Source organism: Camelina sativa, chromosome 6 (assembly GCF_000633955.1).
Source record: "Camelina sativa cultivar DH55 chromosome 6, Cs, whole genome shotgun sequence".
Taxonomy (NCBI): Eukaryota; Viridiplantae; Streptophyta; class Magnoliopsida; order Brassicales; family Brassicaceae; genus Camelina; species Camelina sativa.
Window position 1 is genome coordinate 10,939,017 of NC_025690.1, and position 23,103 is coordinate 10,962,119.

Genomic DNA, 23,103 nt, shown 5'->3' on the forward strand with positions numbered 1-23,103 from the left:
CTCATAATTTATTCACGTATTGAAAAGTTCTTTAAAATAAATAAAGAAGCCAAGTTGAATATTTTTCTGACCAAAAAAAAACTAACAAATAAAAAGTGTTACCCACTATAGGACTAGGAGACGTATAACGTATTGACTCATTCGTCACCTGAACAAAGACATGTTTTCACGTTTTCCGAAGCGTTACTTGGTAAGCTCTCTTGAAATGTCCTCCCATTGTTTATAACCTTTTCTGTTATGGTTTTCTCTTCGCAGAGAATATGGAGAGTTCCCATAGGTTTTTGTTGATGGCACTAATAGTACTAGCCTCCTTTTTTGCTCACCATGTTCAAGCACAAACAGGTAACCCCACATTTTAATTCAAACGTTTAGGATAATTTTCGTATACCTTTTGAAATGAAGAAATATGTTATTAGACCCGTAAAATTATTTGCATGGTCTGTCGTATTAATTGGTAATGCTTGTAAACTATCTACAAAAAAAAATCTGATACGTAAACTAATTAATGCAATGGGTTTGAACAATACAATTAATCTCCTCTATCTCTTTCAACAGAGTTCATCAGTTTGGATTGCGGATTATCCCCAAGTGAACAGTCTCCTTATATTGAGGTGGAAACTGGATTAAATTTCTCATCAGATTCAAGCTTCATCCAAAGTGGGAAAATTGGTAAAATTGATGCAAGCTTAGAGTGGAAGTACCCAAAATCACAGACAACGTTGAGATACTTTCCAGACGGTCTACGAAACTGCTACAATCTGAGCGTGCACAAGGGAACAAATTATTTGATCAGAGCTACAAGTAACTACGGAAATTACGATGGTCAAAACGTTTCTCCTAGATTTGATTTGTACATAGGCCCTAATTTCTGGGTAACAATAGATTTGGAGAAGCATGTAAATGGTGATACATGGGAGGAGATCATTCACATCCCAAAGTCAAACTCGTTGGATGTGTGTCTCATTAAGACAGGCACATCAACGCCAATCATGTCGGCCTTGGAACTTAGGGCTCTACCAAATGATACTTACAACACAGGGTCAAGTTCTTTGAAGTCAATACTGAGGTCCTACCTAAGTGAATCAACAAAAGTTGTAAGGTAAATCAGCTTTAAATATTGATGGTTACTAATTCGGTTGTTGATGGTTACTAATGCGAGATTATATGAACCGCACTGCAGGTTCCCAGATGATATACACGACCGAATATGGGTTCCACACTTTGAGTCAGAATGGAAGCAGATTTCCACAGCTCTCAACGTCGATAACTCCCTTAATAGCTATTTTGTGCCGAAAGAATTGCTCATGACCGCCGCAATACCTGCTAATGCCAGTGCACTTTTGAGTTTTACTAAGGATCTTGAGTTCCCTAATGATAAATTAATCATATATTTCCACTTCAGTGAGGTACAAGCTTTACAGGCCAACCAGACTAGAGAGTTCAGCATTGTGTGGAATGGAGAAGAAATTTATCCCACTATGAGGCCTCAATATCTAGGGGTCACCACTGTTTACACCCGGGTACCATCTCTTTGTGAAGTAGGAAAATGCTTGTTACAGCTTAAAAGAACTCATAATTCAACTCTCCCTCCTCTACTTAACGCCATTGAAGTTTTGACAGTTATGAAGTTACCACAGTCTGAAACAAACGCAGATGATGGTACATTTTTTAAAAATTAAATTACTCAAAACATAGTGTATACTAAAATTTACATGTGCGTCGGAAAACTTTATGACAGTGATTGCTATAAAAAACATCAAAAACGCCAACAGATTGAGTAGAATCTCATGGCAAGGAGACCCATGCGTACCACGGCAGTTTCTATGGGAGGGTCTAAGTTGCAACGACACGAATGTGACTACGCCACCAAGAATCACTTCCTTGTGAGACCTCTATAACATAATAGAAAACATTTTTCTAACTATCTCACACTTGTTTATTTTTTTTTTACTTGGACTTTTAAACAGAAACTTGTCTTCAAGTGGTTTAACGGGGAATATAGCAACTGGAAATTAAAATCTTACCCATCTGCAAAAGCTGTAAGTATGTTTATTAGATACCGAAAGGAAAACTATTTAGACATGCCAGTGACATTTTTTTTTTTCGATTTATTACAAACTTCAGGGACTTGTCAAATAACAATTTGACCGGATTGGTGCCAGAGTTTCTAGCTGACATGAAATCTTTGCTGTTCATGTAAGTTTGTAGTATGTTATAGTGGGTATTCTCATGGATCATGTTCACCTAAGTACGAGAATTTTTCTTTTAAAAACAGAGACTTAAGGAAGAACAAACTGAATGGTTCAATACCAAAGACCCTACGTGATAGAGAAAAGAAAGGACTACAGCTATTGTAAAAGCAAATCCGTCCATACATTTTCATTCAAGATCCCTTGACTTGTGGCACAAGGCTTGTGCATATAGAATACTTAAAGATCAGTATATTATTTTTGCAGTGTTGATCGAGATGACAAGAAGGGCGATGGCAATAAATGTTTATCCAGTTCATGTGTCCCAAAAAAAGAAATTTCCAGTGATGATGGTTGCATTGGCTGTTTCCGCAGTTGTGGTCATCGGAGTGGTACTGATTCTCATTATCTTGTTCAGAAAGAAGAAGCAATCAAGTCCAGGTTTTGGCAGAGACTCATCAATCAATCAACAACTATAAACTATAAGGTGTCAATGATATGGTTGTTTTTACTAAAGTTTTCTCTATACATTATCTTTGTTCCCTTTGCTAGTTGCTATATCGGAACAGTTGATTGAGACAAAAAGGAGAAGGTTTACTTATTCAGAAGTTATGGAAATAACAAAAAACTTCCAAATAGCTCTAGGGGAAGGAGGGTTTGGCGTCGTCTATCATGGTTATCTGAATGATTCAGATCAAGTAGCGGTTAAAGTACTCTCGCAGTCATCATCACAAGGCTATAAACACTTCAAGGCCGAGGTATGATATGCCATAGATCTTCTAACAAAATAGCCAAAAAAAAACACACACAATATATGAAGTATGATCTATATACCGTAAAACCTCATAAATTAATAATATCGAGACCACATTATTTTTATTATTTTATAGAAATAGAAATGATCGATAAACTAATAATTATTAATTTTAAAAGATTAACCTAATTTTTGTATATATTTTTTTAAAACAAATCTAATCAAAATAGGAAACTCTGATAAAATTTGTATTTTTCTAAAGTTTCTCAATTTTTGGATGTAATTCAAAATAAAAACACCAAAAGTTTATGATGAAGTAAAAAAGAATAAATATGAGTTACAACAAGAATACAAATTTTAAAATAAATAAAAACAACACTAGAGTCATGTTTACTTAATTGTCTTAGTTATCTCTGAATAATCTATATAATAATAGCAATCTGAATAAATACGAAGAACAGTTGTATCTTTTCGTTATACCTTTTCATAAAATATTTTTTTTTTTTTTTTTTTAAATTATATGGTTGTGTCTCTTTAAAAATTACATATGTTGAATCTAAAGTTGTGTCTTTTACAAACAGTTGTGTCTATTCAAATATTCACATCCTTAGAAATCTATATATATGTTATTCTTTTGTGAAAATTTCATACTTTCTTTTCAATTCAAAGGTACACATCTTTAGAAATTTATATATTTATTTCTCTTTTACAAAATTTTCAAACTTCCTATTCAACAAAAAAATTTCATAAATCTGAATAAATTGCAAAGAACAGTTGCATCTCTTCGTTATACACTTTCATAAAATATTATATATATATATATATATATATATATTTCTTTTTAGACAGAAACTTCTATGATTGCGTCTCTTTAAAAAATTGCGCCTGTTAAATGTAAAGTTGTGTTTCTTGCAAACAGCTGTTTCTATTCAGATGTTCACATCTTTAGAAACCTCTATTTTTTCCTTTTTTGAGAAATATTAAAAAATCTATATACATGTTCTTCTTTTGTGAAATTTTCAAACTTTCTTTTCAATTCAAAGGTACAAATCTTTAGAAATTTATATTTATTTTTCTTTTACAAAATTTTCAAACTTCCTATTGAACAAAGATTTTTCATAAATCTGAATAGATACGAAGAACAGTTGCTTCTTTTTGTTACACATTTTCATAAAAAAATTTTAGATAGAAACTTCTACGGTTGGGTCCCTCTAAAAAATTGTGTCTATTGAATGTAAAGTTGTGTCTCTTACAAACAGTTGTGTTTATTCAAATGTTCACATATTTTGAAATCCATATATATGTTTTTTGAGAAATCTTTAAAAATATATGCATATTTTATTCTTTTGTGAAATTTTCAAAATTTCTTTTCAATTTAAACATACACATCTTAAAAAAATTATATATTTGTTTTTCCTTTACAAAATTTTCAAACTTTCTATTCAATACATATTTTTTCATAAATCTGAATAAATGTGAAAAACAGTTGCATCTTTTTGTTGTACATTTTCATCAAATATTTTATGTATTTATTTTTTCACATAAACTTCTACGGTTGCATCTCTTTAAACAAAAGAATCTCTTCATAATATGATGAATCACAATAATTTGAAATTCAACTTTTAAGGTCATTCTCTACTCTATAAATTATTTATCAACATACATAATTTTAACAATGATGTAAAAATGACTTCTCATCACTGTGAGAAATATTGTAATTTTGATTTATTTTATGAATCGTTGTACTCCCACTGTCTCTACTAGATTGATGTTTTGGCCATTTCTCATATATTAAGAAAAAGTTAAAGTTTTATCTATAAATTAATTTCTAATTACTTTTTGGTAGAAAGAAAAATATAAACCTCAGATCACATGCCATGTGGAGAAAATTATAAAGTTAAATAAAAACTATTTTAGGTTTTTAATGTACAACATCAATTTTTTAGGAACAAGAAAAATATTAAATCATCAATCTGTTAGAGACAGAAGAAGTAATTTTTAATTATATTCAGTATCTGAGTTTAATTCTTCATAAATTCTGAATTTTTATTTATTAAAATATATTAAACTAAATTATTCTAACCTATTTAATTGAATCATTGCAACATTTGCTATATTTAATATTTCAAATCACATCACTCGGATAAAATCTTCATAAATTATTATTTATTAGATTTTAATTACAAAAATATATTTAAATAAATTATTACAACCTTTTAATTAAACCTCAGAAAATTTAGTTTATTTGATGAACCATTAAAACTTTCTATTTCTATTTTGAACCGTTGCAACTTTTGGAAAATTTGATATTTATGGTTGTGTCAATGAAACTAAAATATAATTAAATAATTGTTTGTTATTATTTAGTTAAATTAAAGTTATTTGTCAAAAAAATGCAACTTTTGGTTTGTTTTTATCGTATATTTATGTTATGATTGTTTATATTTATAACCGTCTAACATTTCTTTTATAAAATGTCATATTTTCATTACAACTCTTATTTATGTTCTTTTTTATTTAGATATGTGGATTTGAGTACATCAATTTTTATTTTAAAAATGCAATTATGTTTATAGTATTAATCATTATTTATTTAATCTTAAAGAGTTTTCAATCATATGTCTATAGTTTTAATTATTTATTTAATTACATGTGAAGGTAAAGTTATTTTTAAGAATATTTATCGATAAATATTTGAAGAAAGTTTCAAATTTTTTTTTATTTTTTGAGTTTATTATTAAATAACTTAATAAAGATAAATAATTAAAGAAATTTTGTAATAACTATTTTATTAAAATGAGTTCCCTGCGATATCGCGGGGGCTCAATACCTGGTTTATATAATAATTAATTAATGTTAATAATAAGACCATATACAATTTACATATGATTTTCAAAAGAAAAATTTATCTTATTATTTTATCTAATTCTGTTAACTTTTACAGTGGCCCAGTTTGGGACTAAACGAACTTAACTAATTTATAGAGAGTTTTTGTATATGTTTAGCATCATGTTCAATCAATGTGTTTTTTCATTGTTGGTCATTAGGTCGAACTTCTTCTAAGAGTTCACCATATAAATTTGGTGAGCCTTGTCGGATATTGCGATGAAAGAGATCACTTGGCCCTCATTTACGAATACATGCCCAATGGAGATTTAAGAGATCATTTGTCAGGTGAAGTATGCACACACGTATATCTAATAATCATTTGAATCAAAATATATGATTCATACGATAACTAATTCTAATACAGGAAAAAAAGGTGACTCTGTTTTGAAATGGACCACCAGACTACAAATAGGTGTGGATGCTGCACTAGGTTCGGGCTAACTCAAAACAGTTTCACTAACTTGTTTTCATTACAAAAGCGTTCATGTCATTAGTGGATATCAATGATTCACATATATGATTATACATCTTAATATTACAAAAAAAAGTATAATGCTGATTAACAATTTCCTACCAAGTCTTCATTCACCCAAATTTCTCACATCAATTAACATGAATGGGTCTTGCATAGGATTGGAGTATTTGCATTATGGATGTCGACCGTCAATGGTGCATAGAGATGTCAAAAGTACAAATATATTGTTGGACGATCACTTGAGGGCCAAAATCCCAGATTTTGGCTTTCAAAATTGTTTCAAATTGGAGATGAATCTGAGGTTTCAACGGTCCTTGCTGGTACTCACGGATATCTTGATCCCGAGTAAGTACTATTAGGGCATGTCCAACCGAGAAATGGTTGGAGATTCTCAAAAAAATAATAATAATACTTTAATCATACAATAAGCAATGTTGCTTCAATGAAAATTGAACTAATGAAAATGGTCTATAGCCTATAAACAGTAAAGAAACGTTGCTGCAGTAAGCAATTCCAGAAACGTTTCTTTTTTTAGTGGGCCAGCTTTTGAATTTTTTAGTTAAAATTTGGCCCTACAAAAACATGAATAACCCAATAAGTACTCCCAGTGGACTTGGTCTTTGTTCACTCCCTTGATATATACATGTTGTCATTTAAGTTGACATTCATCTTTAGTTCTTTACTGCTTTTACATATAAATCCTACTTCATCTTCTTGTTTCCAGATATTATAGAACATGTCGGTTGGCTGAAATGAGCGATGTATACAGTTTTGGGATTGTATTACTAGAGATGATCACAAACAACCATGTGATTGACCAAGCCCGGGAAACGCCTACAGAATGGGTGGCATTTGTGCTTAGTGAAGGAGATATTACTAGGATTGTTGATCCTAACCTTCACGGTGAATACAACTCTCGTTCAGTTTGGAGAGCTCTTGAATTGGGTATGTCATGCGCAAACCCTTCTTCAGAAAAACGGCCAAACATGTCCCAGGTTGTTATCGACTTAAAATAGTGTATAACTTCTGAAAATTCTATGAAAAGTAAGAACAATGACTCAGACTCCCATGGTTCCCTGGAACTTAGCTCGAGCTTCGATACTGATGTGGCCCATAGTGCAAGGTAGTATTTGCATAGGCCCCTTGCTCGCGTCCGTGTATTTCTGCTGGTGGTATTTTTTCTTTGGTGAGAGGAGTGCTTGATTCTTTTAGACATCACAAATTCACAAGTAAAGAACATACTGCATACCAAATGTTTTGACAGACTTTGCTTCTCTCCGGTTATCTTCCTCACTTGGGAAGTTTTGTTGGCTTGGAAAAAAATTAAAACAGTCTTCTCCTTCCATCTTGAGGATTGAGGAAATATGAACACTATGACAGCTAGAAGGAACCGAAAATCTTTTCCTTACTTGATGGCTCTTAGGATTCGATAAAAGTGACTGCTCAAACAAACAATACACTTGTTCCCCTTGTTTTTTTTTTTTAATTTCTTTTCTTGGCAAGGAATCATATTTAGGTCTATTACACTTGTAAAGCCTTAACATTTTCAATATATGGTCATGAATTGATGCTGATTTTTAATTAAGTTTTAAGATTTGTTTTTATAGTTTTTAGATTTTAGAACTTAGTTTTTGATTTTGCTATTAGATTTGTGTTTTAAAAGCCCCCTAAAACCACTTTTTTATTCTAATAATTAAACAACAATGATTATATTAGATGAGAGATTATGGTGAGAGATCCCCATTGCACATGCTCTTATAATACATAAGCAAGCTGCTGTTGAAAATTGGTTAATATCTTATACGTGTGTTGTGTACGATAAAAATTAGTAAACCAGAATATTGTGAAGAGAAATGAAGGATGTATAGTATTGGAACAATCTTCATGATACATGTATAAAATGCTATAAGATTTCATTTATATTGAAACCCATCACTGATAAAATTTTCCAAAACTTAGTTATTATTCATCTCTTTATTGATAAAATTACTTCACTCATTAACATTAATCTTATTAGGGTAACTACAAGGCAAATATTTCTTTAAGAATCTGACCACCAACGCCCTACGCGATGTGGTTTTACTCCTCCTCGTACATTTTTTCGCAACCTTCTTCCTACACCCTCCAAAATATCTTCGATCATTGTCCTCGTTTTCCTCTTTTCTTGAGAACTCATAGCTCCTAAGGTACATTTGTCTACAAGATATGCTCTCAATCGCTGTGGTACGACTCTGGCTACCGCCGTGGCTGATTGATTGTATGAACTCCGCCTCTGCAGCTGGCCATTTGTGAATTTTGGCGAAAGTTGTACCCGGCCGGACCCAAATGGCATCATTTTCGACGTTTACACAGTCACTTGTGCATTTGGAAGCCATGGCCGCCTAATCTTTTTTTTTTCTCTCTCTTTGTTAACGTTAGGTTTGGCTTTGTATAATTAAGATGTAATGTTTTGGTATAATGGGACATATGGATGGATATATATATATATATATATATATGTTATAATAATGGCGAGATATTTTTGGTAATAAAATTAGTTGACTGAAAAAGTATGACTCAATTAGAGTGACTTCCATAATCAATCCTCCTTAATCAAGAATTGTGTGTATTTACATGTCATCCATAGTCAAGGATGTTTTTTTCAAAATTATTAATTATAATCAGAATTTTGGGTATATTAAAGGAAAGATTGGAAACATTTGACTGACTCCGAACAGAAATGGAAAGATGTGACAACAAATTTATGTCCTGCTAATATTTTGTTGAATACAAAGTATCCAACAACCATACTATATGTGCTGTACACTGACTCACAATAAGAGACATTCTTATTACCCAACCAGATTACTGAAGTTGCTCGGTCAACCCGAAGACCTAGTTATGATATAACTTAAACTTATCAGTCCATCCGAAACATAATTACACAATGACCGTGATTAGTATTTAGCACTAATTGAAAGAAGCATCAGTGATGATATCACACTAGAACTCATTTATGACTGTTAATTATCTTAGTTTCGTCAGAATTGGACTAGCATCATACACAATACTTTTATGACATATTCATTCTGCATAATTACATTGATTTGAAAACTTAGTGGATAGATAAGATTTTAGATTCTTAACCATGTATCTAAATCTTATGTATGTTATGTAATATGTATACTAAAAAATGAAATAAAAGTTGTTAATTGGGACAAAGGCCCTGTTCTTTTTCTTGTAGCTAGCGATCACAACCAGTGACCGATAATTACTCTCTTTTTTTTTTTAATCGCTGGATTTTAGTTTGAGAAAATATCTTCTCCAGATTTCCCTAGATTTTCAGTTGCAGGTGTCGCTCGATATTCTGGCGATCAATTAAACGGTCGCATCGACTCCCAGATCCTTGTCTCTCACCTGAATATAATCGCTTGTTTCCGATCCAAGTTGAAAACCAGTTATTTTTTCAGTCGCTCAATATTGTCGCAGCGACTAGGTAAAAGAACAGGGCTAAAATACATTTAACTTGTCACTTGTAGCCGTTAGATAATAACGGTTTTCTCTAACGTCTATTTATTGTTATCACTTCGAACCTAAGTTTACAAAGTTACAGATAAACCATCAGTATACAATACATACATAATCAATAAATACTCGTCTTAATCAATAACCAACAAGTGTCTTTGTAGGGTAGATAGTTATTTCTGATGGTCAACTGATACTCCTATGTTTCAAACTATATGATGGTTTAGAGATTTTATTTTGTTTCATTATACAAGATGTTTTACAAATTTTTATGCAAATTATAAATGATTTGAAATTTTATGGCTATTTTGATTTTACCGTCATTTTGTAATATATATTGAAATAGAGAGAGTATTATTTAATTACGGCAAGTCTATAAATGGTGGTAAGTGGTTATTTATGAGGGTATATGGATACTACTAATGGTAAGTTATTTCCTAGAAACAAATTGTTTCCTACATTTTTAACGATATTTGCCGTAAGAAATCGATCATTTTCTTATTTACAGTAGCCCAATGTTGATAATATTTCAGTATTTGTCAATTTACCATGCTTAGACGGATCTATTTGTAACTATAGCATTGATACAAAGTAACAGTCTAATAGGAGATACCATTTCCTAATGTCGGCAAGTCCCAAAAGAGCAGATATATGACATACAAAGCTATCTAAAACATTGAATATCTAAAAAAGTTGTGTCCCTGTTCTAAGGCAACTAGGATTTGGATTTTGGATTTTGGAAGCGATTATGTTGGATATGGGTTTTATCCAATCTTAACAGGCTTCCGCTCGACCCATATAAAAAAACAGTCAATGAAGTTTATGGAAAAGTTGACTAGCCGAATAAAATCACAGGGGCCGACAAATATGCTCCAGTGGCCCATTAAGCGATCGGCCGACCTAAGCGACGGCCCAAGTACAAATGACCGCTGCCAAGATGGTTAGAATGGGAAACGGTACCACATCAATCCCAAGGCAAAGGAAATGGTATGCCCCATCAACTATAAATAGAGGAGGGCCCGAACAAGCAATGACATGAAGTTAACTAGAATAGGAGTCAGGATATAGTCCGATTCTAATTCTAAGTGCTTAAGTTGGATTAGCGAATTTACAGTTTTGTAATTAGCCGATCGACTTTAATTGATATTGCTGTAATTTTGTCGATCCTTGATAGTTGTAATAAAAAGTCCTCAGTTTTAATTTTTAGCCCTTATTATCTGTCCCGACTAGAAGGGGCAGCGAGAGGGGCGAAAGCCTAGGAACCACTCCAAAATTTGGTAAAAACATTTGAATAGAGGGGACAAAAAAAAAATATTTCTTGGGAAAAGGTCCAAAAAATTCAGTTTATCTACGGTCTAAAATTTATTTGAGACGGGACTCCTTATTGCTAAATATTTCCTTATTCGACAATCTCTCAATCAACGAATATACATTAAAAAGGTCATTAGACAGAGAAAAAGGACAAGAGTAGACAACAGCCTAAGAATAGGCTAAGAGCGATAACCCTCCCCACTTTCAAAGAATATCAACGAGATCATCATTATTTGTTATTTAAAAAGATAATCATCGTTAACAAAAATCATCATTACCCAAGAGTTCATTGTTAGCGGTGACCAATAAACCGGCAGCGAAAAAAATCCCCAAACAGTTTGGCGCTAAAACGAGGGGGCTGAACCTTCGCCCTTCTATTTAGGAAATAGCTATTATGTGCATCAATCCCCTATATATTAATAGAGAAGCATTTTGTTGAAAATGCTGATGTGTCGTCGATAGAGCGATTTGGAGATTTAATTATAATTAAGCATCTAAAGATAAACAGATTTACAAAAATGAGTCTTTTGATTTATTAAATGTGTCATTAAAATATATAAGGAAATCTTTATTTTATTATTATTTACATAAATGTGTGTCATTAGAATATATAAGATAATGTTTCTTTCTATTTGTTTTTTAAAATGAAAGCTTTCATCAACTATTAATATATATATATATATATATATAGTTAATAATTTAATTATCATTTTCATAACATATTTAATGATTTAAAGTAAATTACATTTCATAAACTATTTAAAAACTTATTCATCTATTTAACTTTTTGAAATACAAAACTCATTCTCCGATTTTAAAAAAATTAATGACTATTCAAGTACTCCATATGTTTCACAATAAGTGTCATCCCCTATATATTAATAGAGAAGCATTTTGTTGAAAATGTTGATGTGCCGTCGCCAGAGCGATTTGGAGATTTAATTACAATTAAGCATCTCAAGATAAACAGATTTACAAAAATGAGTCTTTTGATTTATTAAATGTGCCATTAAAATATATAAGTAAATCTTTATTTCATTATTATTAACATAAATGTGTGTCATTAGAATATATAAGGTAATGTTTCTTTCTATTTGTTTTTTAAAATGAAAGATTTCATCAATTATTAATATATATATAGTTAATAATTTAATTATCATTTTCATAACAAATTTAATGATTTAAAGTAAATTACATTTCATAAACTATTAAAAACTTATTCATCTATTTAACTTTTTGAAATACAAAACTTATTCTCCGATTTTTAAAAAAATTAATGACTATTCAAGTACTCCATATGTTTCACAATAAGTGTCATTTTGACACATTTCACACAAATTAAGAAAATATTAAAATATAAATATATGCCCTTATTTAATAAATTTTTAATGGGTTAATTTATTCATAGATTAAGGGTAAATTTAGAAAATCTAATGAAAAATATGCATTGAAAATATAAAATAGTGTATTGGAAATTTAAAATGACACTCTTTGTGAAACAAAAATAAATTTCTAAAATGAAACTCTTTATGAAATAAATGGAATATATATTAAAAATTAATTATTACAATAATCTTAAAAATAAATAACATTATCACAATTATCACAATAATTAACATTAAATTCCACATTTCACGGGTGAAATATATTTTTACACAAAATAATTAAATGTAAATTTGAATAAAATAATAAAAAAAAATTATGTGTAAAATTATTATTATGACACTTAAATTCCAAATAATAATTTTACTTGTAATAATTTTATTTAAGTCGATTTATCCTGCATATAGTGCCGTAGAATGATAATGGAGCATCCTAAGTTTGCAACCGAACAATATTGATGCAATTATGCTAAAAATTATGTCAAAGCCTAAAATATTGATGCAATTATGCTAAAAATTATGTCAAAGCCTAAAATGTATCTTCATATATTTCGTATTTAAATTTTTTGGTGTAACTTTTAGGCTATTGATATCCCTTTTGCATGTTCTTTTTACCAATGGACATAAAATGTTCAACCTATAAACGAATCAGGCTCTATGTCATTATTGGGCCTTATACTGGCCCATTAATCGAGCTCGCTTTCAAGAATCGAAAACATGTGTGCCGTTGTTAGTAAGTTAGATAATCTTCACTCAGTCTCTTTGTAGAAGCTACTACATGCGTGCCGTTTGAACATAAATTAATTAACTAAAATCCTTTCATTGTTTAAGCAAACTTCATGTCGTTTTCTCTTTAAAAAATGGATTTCGAAGCGTTTCTCTCTAACTGGAAGAAGCAATAGCTAAATCTAAAAAATTCCCAAAGTTCACTGGAAGAGAGGTAACAACGCAAACGCATATATTTATCCCAAACAACACTACAAAGCAAAACGCAAACGCAAATTCCAAATGATATCAGCTAAATCGTTCCTAGAAAAAAAAAAAAAAAACAAAACGCTAAAATCCTTAGCCGCCGAATCCGTAAAGGGTCCTTCCTTGTCTCTTGAGAGCATAAACCACATCCATAGCAGTCACCGTCTTCCTCCTCGCGTGCTCGGTGTAAGTAACAGCATCACGGATAACGTTCTCCAAAAAGATCTTGAGAACGCCACGTGTCTCCTCGTAGATCAGACCGCTGATACGCTTGACGCCACCTCGACGAGCCAATCTCCGAATCGCCGGCTTAGTGATTCCTTGGATGTTGTCTCTCAGAACCTTCCTGTGACGTTTGGCTCCTCCTTTGCCCAAACCTTTGCCTCCCTTTCCACGACCTGACATTTTCTCGAGAAGATTTGGATTTGATTTTACAGTGTTTGAGATTGTGAGATTCTGTGAGAGGAGAGGTGGCTTTTATATACAAGACGGATCTAATTAATCTGAGCCGTTCGATGTCTTTTTAGATCTGACGGTTATAAATATCGATCCGCGTGAAAGGTGAGACTACATATGAGCCGTTGATTTATTTTAATCGACGGTTAGTATTATCGATCCGCGTGATGCTTGTAAGTGAAAATTTATGACTTTTCAGTTAAGCGCCATGGACTGAGAGAATAGCGCCAATATTTTTTCATGGCTTTTTCATAAAACTCTAGTAACAAACAAATCATAATATGAAATTTTTTTCCTTATCTAACATTTCACGTATATATTTTACGAACGGGTAATATTCATATTTAATTTTATTCTTTTTTACATTGGAAGAAACAAAATAAAATAAAATTATAACAGAGTTATACATTGATAGGTTTCGACCGTTTGGTTTATATCCCATTAGAGAAAATTTCATATATGCTACCTTGCTATAGGCTTCACGTTGTCGGTATCAAACGTTACAGTCACATTCAGGTCAACCGAGCTATGACTAGACTCCATGTTTTGGTTCCTATTTATCTTCGCGTTTTCAGAAGCAAGACACTCTTTGAGATTGATGATAACTTGAGACATGGTTGGTCGTTTGGCTGAAGAAGGATTTGCGCATGACATTGCTACTTCAAGAGCTTTCCATACAGAGCGGGTGTCGTAATTCCCGTTAAGTTTCGGATCCACGATCTGGCTAGTATCTCCTTTAGTGATCACAAATGAAACCCATTCTGCTATGTTAGGGTTTTCTCGGGTTTGATCAATCACTCTTTGGTTTGTGATAATCTCTAGTAGTAATATCCCGAAGCTATAGACGTCACTCTTCTCAGACAACTCACTTGTTAAGTAATATCTGTTAAGGCAAGAAAATGGATTGAGATTCATATATAGTTTACACTTCTTGAAACACTTACAAGAAATGATTACATAGTAAAGCCATGGTGTAGGTTACTTACTCGGGATCAAGGTATCCTAAAGTACCAGCAACATTGGTTGATACTTGAGATTGATCACCTCCAACTTGAAACGATCTAGAAAGTCCAAAATCCGCAAGTTTGGCCTTGAATTCTTCATCCAACAGTATATTTGTACTTTTGACATCTCTATGCACCATTGCTGGTTTACATCCAGTATGCAAGTATTCTAATCCTAATGCAGCTTCGATAGCTATTTGCAGTCTAGTACCCCAGTTTAAAACAGAGCCACCATGTTTTCCTACATCAAATGATTTTTATTAGTACCGTAAAGCTACACTAAGCATAGAATACACAATCTTGTAAAAATACCATTCTAATTTAATTATTGTTTAAATAATTATCTTCATTTGGTGATCCATAATAGATTCCTATGAGTTATATATGTGTTCACCTGATAGATGCTGATGTAAGTCTCCATTAGACATGTATTCATAGATGAGAGCAAAATGATCTTGTTCATCGCAATATCCGACAAGGCTTACCAAATTTATGTGGTGAACCCTTAGAAGAAGTTCAACCTGGCGGCAATGTAAAGCAAACACACACACATACATACAAACATTGGTATAACATAACATAACATGAGGAACGGTAAAAACATTTCGTATACCTCTGCCTTAAATTCTTTGTAACCTTGTGCTGATGTTTGGGAAAGTAGTTTGACAGCTACTGGTTCTGAGCCATTTAGATCACCATGATAGACAATGCCAAACCCTCCTTCACCAAGAGTTCTTTGTAAGTTTTTAGTCATTTCCATAACCTCAGAATAAGTGAACCTTTTCTTTTTTGTTTTGATCCACGGTTCAGACTTATTTCCTGCAGGCAAAGCAAATTCAAGTATATATATATAAGCTAATATATATGAGTGTTTCTTGATTTAAAGAGGTTACAAACATTCCATACTTGATGACATTTTCTTTTTGAACACAAAAAGGAGGATCATTACAACAACGATGGTAGCAACGGAAACAACCGGTGCAACAATCCTCACTGGAAATTTCTTCTTTGGCTTATCTATGCATGTATTGGATAGACAAAAATGTTTGTTTCCAAGGACACTAAAAAAGAGAAGTTAGAATTCATAAGATATTAGGCAGTATAAAGAAATTACGTGAGAATCTTTCTTACTATAACTTTAGTCCTTTCCTTTCTCTATCGCGAAGAGCTTGAGGAATTGAACCACTAAGATTGTTCCTGCTCAAGTTTCTGTCGAAGTAGAGGAAGAAAATTTCATATACACAAAAATAGTTCGTGTGAATGTAAATGTAATTAGTAGATAACTTGAGAAACTTTAGTACATGACCAACAATGATTTCATAGAGGCTAGAAACTCGGGTACCATTCCACTCAAAGTGTTATTTGACAAATCCCTGAGATGTTAAAAAATGAACCATTATTTGCTTTGTATGAAGAACTACGATGGTATCCGTATATAGATTAAACATCTGTGAGAAAAGAAACTTACGGACGTCTTTAATTATTCAGTAATGATCATACTTACAAACTTTCTAGATGAGTCAGATTCTGAAGGTCAGATACTATGGTGCCACTCAAGCCACTCGAAGATAAATTTCTGGTTATTGTAAAGCATATTAAAAGTTCATATTATATAGAAACAAGATCTTTGAGTAAGTGTAAAAGCAAGATTATAACTTACAAAGAAATTATTCTTGGTGGTGAAGATATATCATCTGTGATGCTACAATTTAATCCATCCCACAAGAATTGCTTCAGGGCACATGGATCTCCTTGCCAAGTGATTCGACTCGGTCGATAAGTAGATTTGATTTTCTTGATAGCAACCACTAGCATAACATTTCATGGACAGCGAGAAAAATATTTAATGAATTAGATTTCATGGTTATGTTTAGTTAAATGGTAATTTCCTTAAAACAAGCTAGCAAAGAAAAAAAATAACTAAACTATTTTTGATACCTTCACTTTCAGTTGTTTGAGATTGTGGAAGCTGGAGAACTGAGTAAACTTCAAAAGCATTAAGTAGAGGTGGAAGTGTCGATCTTTGGGTTTTTATCAACTGCATGCGGCAAATACCTCCTTTGCATTGCCTAGGATTTGTTGTAAGCCTGGTCGTTATTTCAAGATACTTAGGACTAATAACTCCGGTTTTAATTGTTTCTCCATTCAATACAAAGTCGAATTCTCTAGTTTCATTAGCCTTTAGGACTTGGATCTCGGAGAAGTGCATGTAAAAGTAAATTTGATCGTCAGGATTCTCCAAACTCCAAACCATCGTTAGTGGCGCATCAAGATTTGTAGGTGTTGCGGCCTGCTTAAGCGCAGCTTGCGGTGGATCATAGTGATTTTTATTGGATACATTTGCAGTTGTTGATATTTGTGTCCATTCGGGTTGAAAATATGGAATCCATGAACGATCATAAACATCTTTCGGGTACCTATTACAACTCACAATCTTTCTCTTAGCATGGTTGTCAAAGAGTAAAATGAGTAAGAATCTCAATTTCCCCAACCTTCTTTTATATCTAAAATTTTAAATGTATCGTGATCATGCACATATTATTATTTAAGATAATAGACTAGTTATGATATATTTAAAGTTGAATACGTACCGAAGAAGAACTGAGGCATTGGTAAGATACATGCGAAAATAATGCTTCAGGGAACCAGATCTAGCGATGTAAGTATCACTCGCCAAACGTCGTAGTTCCAAAGCTGATTTTGGTGTAGTTGCCCCTGTCTTAACAAGACAAATTTGTAAAGAGTTTGATCTTGGGATGTGAATGATCTCCTTCACTGTACCAGCTGGCACTATTTCCATATCTATTGTTGTCCACTTATTAGGCCCGATATGCATATCAAATTCCGGGCTAACGTTAAGCCCGTCAAAGTTCCCATAGAAAAACGTAGCTCTAATGAGATAGTTCCTACCTTCTTCGACCCTTAGATCATAGCAGTTTCGTATTCCATCTGGAAAGTATCGTAGGGTTGCGTACTGTTTTAAATTTTCCAGTTCAAGATTTTTCGGGATTCTACCGGTCTTTCCACTTTGGATGAAATTCTCATCCGATGAAAACTGTATTCCGGTTTCGGATTCTACATAAGGGGGCTCATCTATAGGTAAGCCACAATCTAAACTGATAAAACCTGTTAAGAAATGAAACATATGAATGATAAAAATAAAAAAAAAGTGTTGAGTATATGCATGGGTATATAGCCGTATAGGGAAACAGGTACTAGCTATGTTAGTGGTGCTCAGTACTCTCTACTTCCATATCATAAATCCATGTTGGAATATGGTCCCTCTCCTTTCAGGGGCTTATATGACAAAAATAAAATAATTAAAATGTCACTTCATGTGTTGTGTTAGTAGAAAAACAAATACTAACTAACAAAAATAGGGAAAAACTAAAGATGATAATTGATTAAAAATACCACATTTAAATCAGAATATATTTGTGGCCTCAAAATTTGTTATTAGGTGACGGAAAAGTGTTTATTATGCCTTATGGTCGGACGGGGAAGGAGGCTCGCATACCTTCTTGACTTTGTGCTTCAGCAAGAAGAAGAATGAGAAAAACACCAAACCAATACGCCACTAGAAGCCAACGAAGCCTCTTCATGATTCCGATCACAATACACTCAAAAAATTAAGATCAACGCACACTTATGTACTCACGTTTCACTTGTACACTATATGTAAGGACACACGAATTAAGCTTCTCTTATATGGACACTAAGTTAAACCGAGCTAAAGTCAACCATATGAGAAATTGAGTGACCATGGAATGAATTCTTGATTCAAGAAAAACCAAGTGAAGGAGTGAGCAATGATGTCTTCTAGTTATAACATCACTTTCGCAAGATTAATATATTTTGAATCAAAGCACGCGGAAAGTTTTCATACATGTCGTACGTGCGTATACGACCAGGTCCTATCATAACCTTGAGTAGAGAATTTTCATTGGTGCAATTAAATTTATTTCTTAATTCTTAACTATACAAAATGCAACTTGCTCATATAGATTTTTTACCAAAGACCTTGACAATCTGCGAAATCTTTTTGGGCTTTAATATTCACCACCATTACGCATGAAGAAACGTTAAGAGCGACTTGATTTTAATTAGGGTTGTCAAGACTTGGATATATACCATATTAAAAAAATATCAAGAGCATTATGATTAGATTAGATTAGAATACAAAAAAATAACTTATATAATCTACAAGTCGATCAAACAGTCTACTCATCCAATTAGAAAACATTCATTATAGGGTTGGCACAATTGGCAGTTGTTCGTTACGACTGCCAACTGGCCATATATCCAATATCATACAATACTTGGATTGTAGTTGTGTAATTCATTAGAGAAAACATAAAGATGTTGGCTTATTTCAGTCTCTGCATTTAAATTTTCATTCGGGCCAAGGGAACATGTCAATATGTCATAGCCGAAACGGCATTTTTTGTGTTTCGACCTTTTTCTTAGTATTTTTTATTAACAAGTGAAGTGAGATATTCTTTATGTATTCTTTTCTTTTTTCTCTCTTACATGAATACCATTTGCAGTGTAATATACTTTGAAGTATCTAAGAGAAGAAGGAGAGTACGCAAATGAACGAAATACATGAATTTAACAATCTAAGCTCAAAAATCAAGAGGGTTGGAAATAAGTAGAAGTTACCAAACCATAGAGATATAAACGATACTCGATCAACTTTTAAATGTATCGTAAACATATTATTACCATATAGTCCAGTCTGAAAACAGACATTAATAGATAGACTAGTTATGGGTTATACTTAATTATAAGTTAAATATATGTACCGAAGAAGAAGGTGGTATCAAAGTGGTCGTTGACATGCAAAAGCTGGTTTTCTTTAGACTTCTATAAACCAGGCTGAACAATCAAAGTCAATTACCACTTGAAAGCCTTCCCTCTCCCTCGCTTCTATTAAAACATACTATTATTCCATTAATTAAGTATAGGTTCATATAATTAATTATGACAAGTCGAATCTTTTCTGACCAAGAAACTAGTAACAACTAACAAAAACAATTTCCACTACAAAACGTATTATACTAATGTGTATATTTAGATTGAGATATTGTCCATTTACTAAATTTCATTTCGCCAGTTAATTTTTTTCTTTTTGGGTTTGAACTATGACATGTATTCACGTTTTCAGAGGATTGACTTGGTACTTGGTATAGGGCCATTTGCTTGAAATGTCTAGTGTAGTTTTGTTCCCCTCGTCGCTTATAAACTTGATTTATAGTTCATAAGTTGGAGGCCGTGACTTTCAGAATTTTCTTTGGAAATTAAGAGAATATGGAGAGTTCATATAGGCTTTTGTTGGTTGCCCTTGTAACTTTCGCTACAGTTCACTTTGTTCAAGCTCAGGACGAAGGTATGTATAACCATTTTTATGTTCTAGGAAGTATTCTTTTCTAGTAGATTAAACTTGTCTCTTTTCGCATTCCTATATATGGTCATCTTAATATATATATATATATATATATATATATATATATATAAAGAGAAGGAATTTTGAGTTCTATGGATTATAATAGTTTGAACACGTTTCTTGGATCATATAGACGATGGATAAACCCTTTGAAGTAACCCAAGATTATTCTGTTTTTTTTTTCTTTTTTCTTGTGCAAGTAAAGAAATTGTATTTTTAAATTACCAAGAACTAGGTGTTGTCCCACGGAAAATATTTTAGAAAGATGTGATTGAAGTATATAATTTTAATATACAAATTATTATGTTCTAAATTAGTAATTAACATAATCAGAACAAGTACTATATATCAATCAATCGTAACAAGTAACATAATTACACATGTAAACCCTTGAAAATTTGTTTTCTTGATAAAGTTTTAAATGTAAGTAAGTGTATAAGATGTGACAAGTATAAAACCAAATATATTCAAACATATAAGTAACAATGCAATTTTGTTAAGTTTTTTTTATTGGTGGGTGAGTTGGTAGTGTATTCATTATTATTTATATATTTGCATGAATAATTTAACTATATTTTAAATTTTTAGTCTTTCAAGAGTTTTAAAATATTACAATTTAATCCCGTGTATACGGGATACCTTATCTAGCCTAGTAGTAATATATAAGTAATTATTAGTTAGAGAATTTTGTGATTGCACGTTTTGTAGTTTTACGGTATGATTTTGATATATAGTTTTAACTAGCTGTGGGCATTCGGGTTCCCGAATACGATCGGGTTCGGGTTTTTGGATTTTCGGGTTTAGGCATATAGAACTTGTTTGGGTTTTTTGTACTTTCGGGTCGGTTTCGGGTATTACCCGTTCGGGTTCGGGTTATTCGGGTATACCCGAATTCAAACAAATCATGATTTTTTTTTTTAATTTTTTTATAAATTTCAGAACACATGTATACATATAAATATTTAACTTTTTGCATTAAGACAAAGAAACTAAGATGGCAAAATGGTTTAATATGCATCCTTAATTGTCCAAGGTACTGGGTTTGATTCCCCCTAGATTTATTTATACATTTAATTCGGATTAGTTCGGGTCTTATTTCGGGTTTGGATATTACTCAAACCGACCCACCTACTTCAGGTCAGGTTCGGGTTCAGGATTCGGGTTCGGATAATATGTCCAGGGCTAGTTTTAACTTTTATCTCATTAAAACTGTTGCTTGAAACTAATAACATTAATGAGATAAAAATTCTTGATATATAAGTAAGATTTTTAAAGAGACAAAACTCATGTTGATATATAGTTTTATCTCATTATAACCACCACTCAGTTTTTTTTTTATTAGCTTCTTTGATATGTTTGGGATTGTGTAATATTTACATTTAATTCGGATTAGTTCGGGTCTTATTTCGGGTTTGGATATTACTCAAACCAACCCACCTACTTCGGGTCAGGTTCGGGTTCAGGATTCGGGTTCGGATAATATGCCCAGGGCTAGTTTTAACTTTTATCTCATTAAAACTGTTGCTTGAAACTAATAACATTAATGAGATAAAAATTCTTGATATATAAATAAGATTTTTAAAGAGACAAAACTCATGTTGATATATAGTTTTATCTCATTATAATCACCACTCAGTTTTTTTTTTAATTAGCTTCTTTGATATGTTTGGGATTGTGTAATATTTCCATAATTCTTTCTTTTGATGAATGTGGTTTTAGATTGAAACAGGGTTTATAAGTTTGGATTGCGGGTTATCCCCGAGTGAACAGTCTCCTTATACTGAGTCTGCAACTGGATTACAATACTCATCAGATTCAAGTTATATCCAAACAGGAAAAATTGCTAGAATTCAGAGAGATCTTGAGGAACCTCACTTACAGCCTCAAACAACGGTTAGATACTTTCCAGACGGAATACGCAACTGTTACAATATTACAGTGAAGCAAGGAACCAAGTATATGATCAGAGTTAGAGCAATATATGGGAATTACGACGGTCTTAATACTTATCCTAGATTTGACTTGTACATAGGCCCTAATTTCTGGATAACACTAGACACTAAAGAGTATGTCCGGAAGGAGATCGTTCACATCCCAAGATCAAACATGTTGGACCTGTGCCTTGTCAAGACGGACACGTCCACGCCATTTATATCGGCCATAGAAATGAGGCCGCTACCAAATAACAGTTATATCACCACATCGGGTTCGTTGAAATTGTTTTCGCGGTATTATTTTAGCAATTCAGAGGACGTACTAAGGTGAGTTTACTTTGACTAAGATTATATAAGTCTTTGATATCTTTTTATCATTGTTCATTCAATGGTGGCTTATAAAGATTTAAAATTGTGGAAAAGAATAGGTACTCCGAGGATGTCTATGATAGAATGTGGAATTCATACAATCAAACAGACTGGAAAGAGATATCCACAAGTCTTACGGTAAACACTTCCGATAGTTTCCGTCTTCCCCAAAATGCTATCAAAACCGCTGCAACATCTGCGAATGCCAGCGAGCCATTGATAGATATCGAGTTTCCAGAATCTGCTAATGATAAAGTTTACATTTACCTCCACTTTGCTGAGGTCCAAGCCTTAAAAGGCAATGAGACTAGAGAGTTTGACATTTCTTTAAACGGAGAATCCATAAAAGATTCGTACAAGCCTTTATATCTTCAGTCCGAAACGTTAAGCAACCCGTCGCCAGTTATCTGTACAGGCC

General features: G+C 32.4%; 3 protein-coding genes and 1 pseudogene across 3 annotated transcripts in view; 2 read left to right on the forward strand and 2 right to left on the reverse strand.

The window, feature by feature from the left end:
* LOC104698911 lies at positions 261-7,434 on the forward strand (annotated as a pseudogene).
* On the reverse strand, positions 13,440-13,918 carry LOC104790862 (histone H4). The gene has a single exon (XM_010516659.2). It carries the CDS (start codon positions 13,879-13,881, stop codon positions 13,570-13,572), a length of 312 nt encoding a protein of 103 aa, XP_010514961.1. The 5' UTR covers positions 13,882-13,918; the 3' UTR covers positions 13,440-13,569.
* LOC104790863 (probable LRR receptor-like serine/threonine-protein kinase MEE39) lies at positions 14,285-18,699 on the reverse strand. Its single transcript, XM_010516660.1, has 12 exons — positions 18,454-18,699; positions 17,528-18,062; positions 16,875-17,353; positions 16,597-16,744; positions 16,441-16,512; positions 16,238-16,309; positions 16,068-16,145; positions 15,843-15,997; positions 15,550-15,755; positions 15,331-15,457; positions 14,919-15,177; positions 14,285-14,815 (listed from the first exon to the last, which is right to left on the reverse strand). Exons 1-12 carry the CDS (start codon positions 18,536-18,538, stop codon positions 14,395-14,397), a joined length of 2,637 nt encoding a protein of 878 aa, XP_010514962.1. The 5' UTR covers positions 18,539-18,699; the 3' UTR covers positions 14,285-14,394.
* Positions 20,229-23,103, forward strand: part of LOC104698912 (putative receptor-like protein kinase At3g46340) — an 18,984-nt gene continuing 16,109 nt past the window's right edge. The window contains exons 1-3 of the mRNA XM_010414289.2: positions 20,229-20,325; positions 22,112-22,643; positions 22,745-23,068. Of these exons, the coding sequence (XP_010412591.2) occupies positions 20,247-20,325; positions 22,112-22,643; positions 22,745-23,068 (935 nt within the window). The 5' untranslated portion in view covers positions 20,229-20,246. The remainder of the gene's footprint in view (positions 20,326-22,111; positions 22,644-22,744; positions 23,069-23,103) is intronic.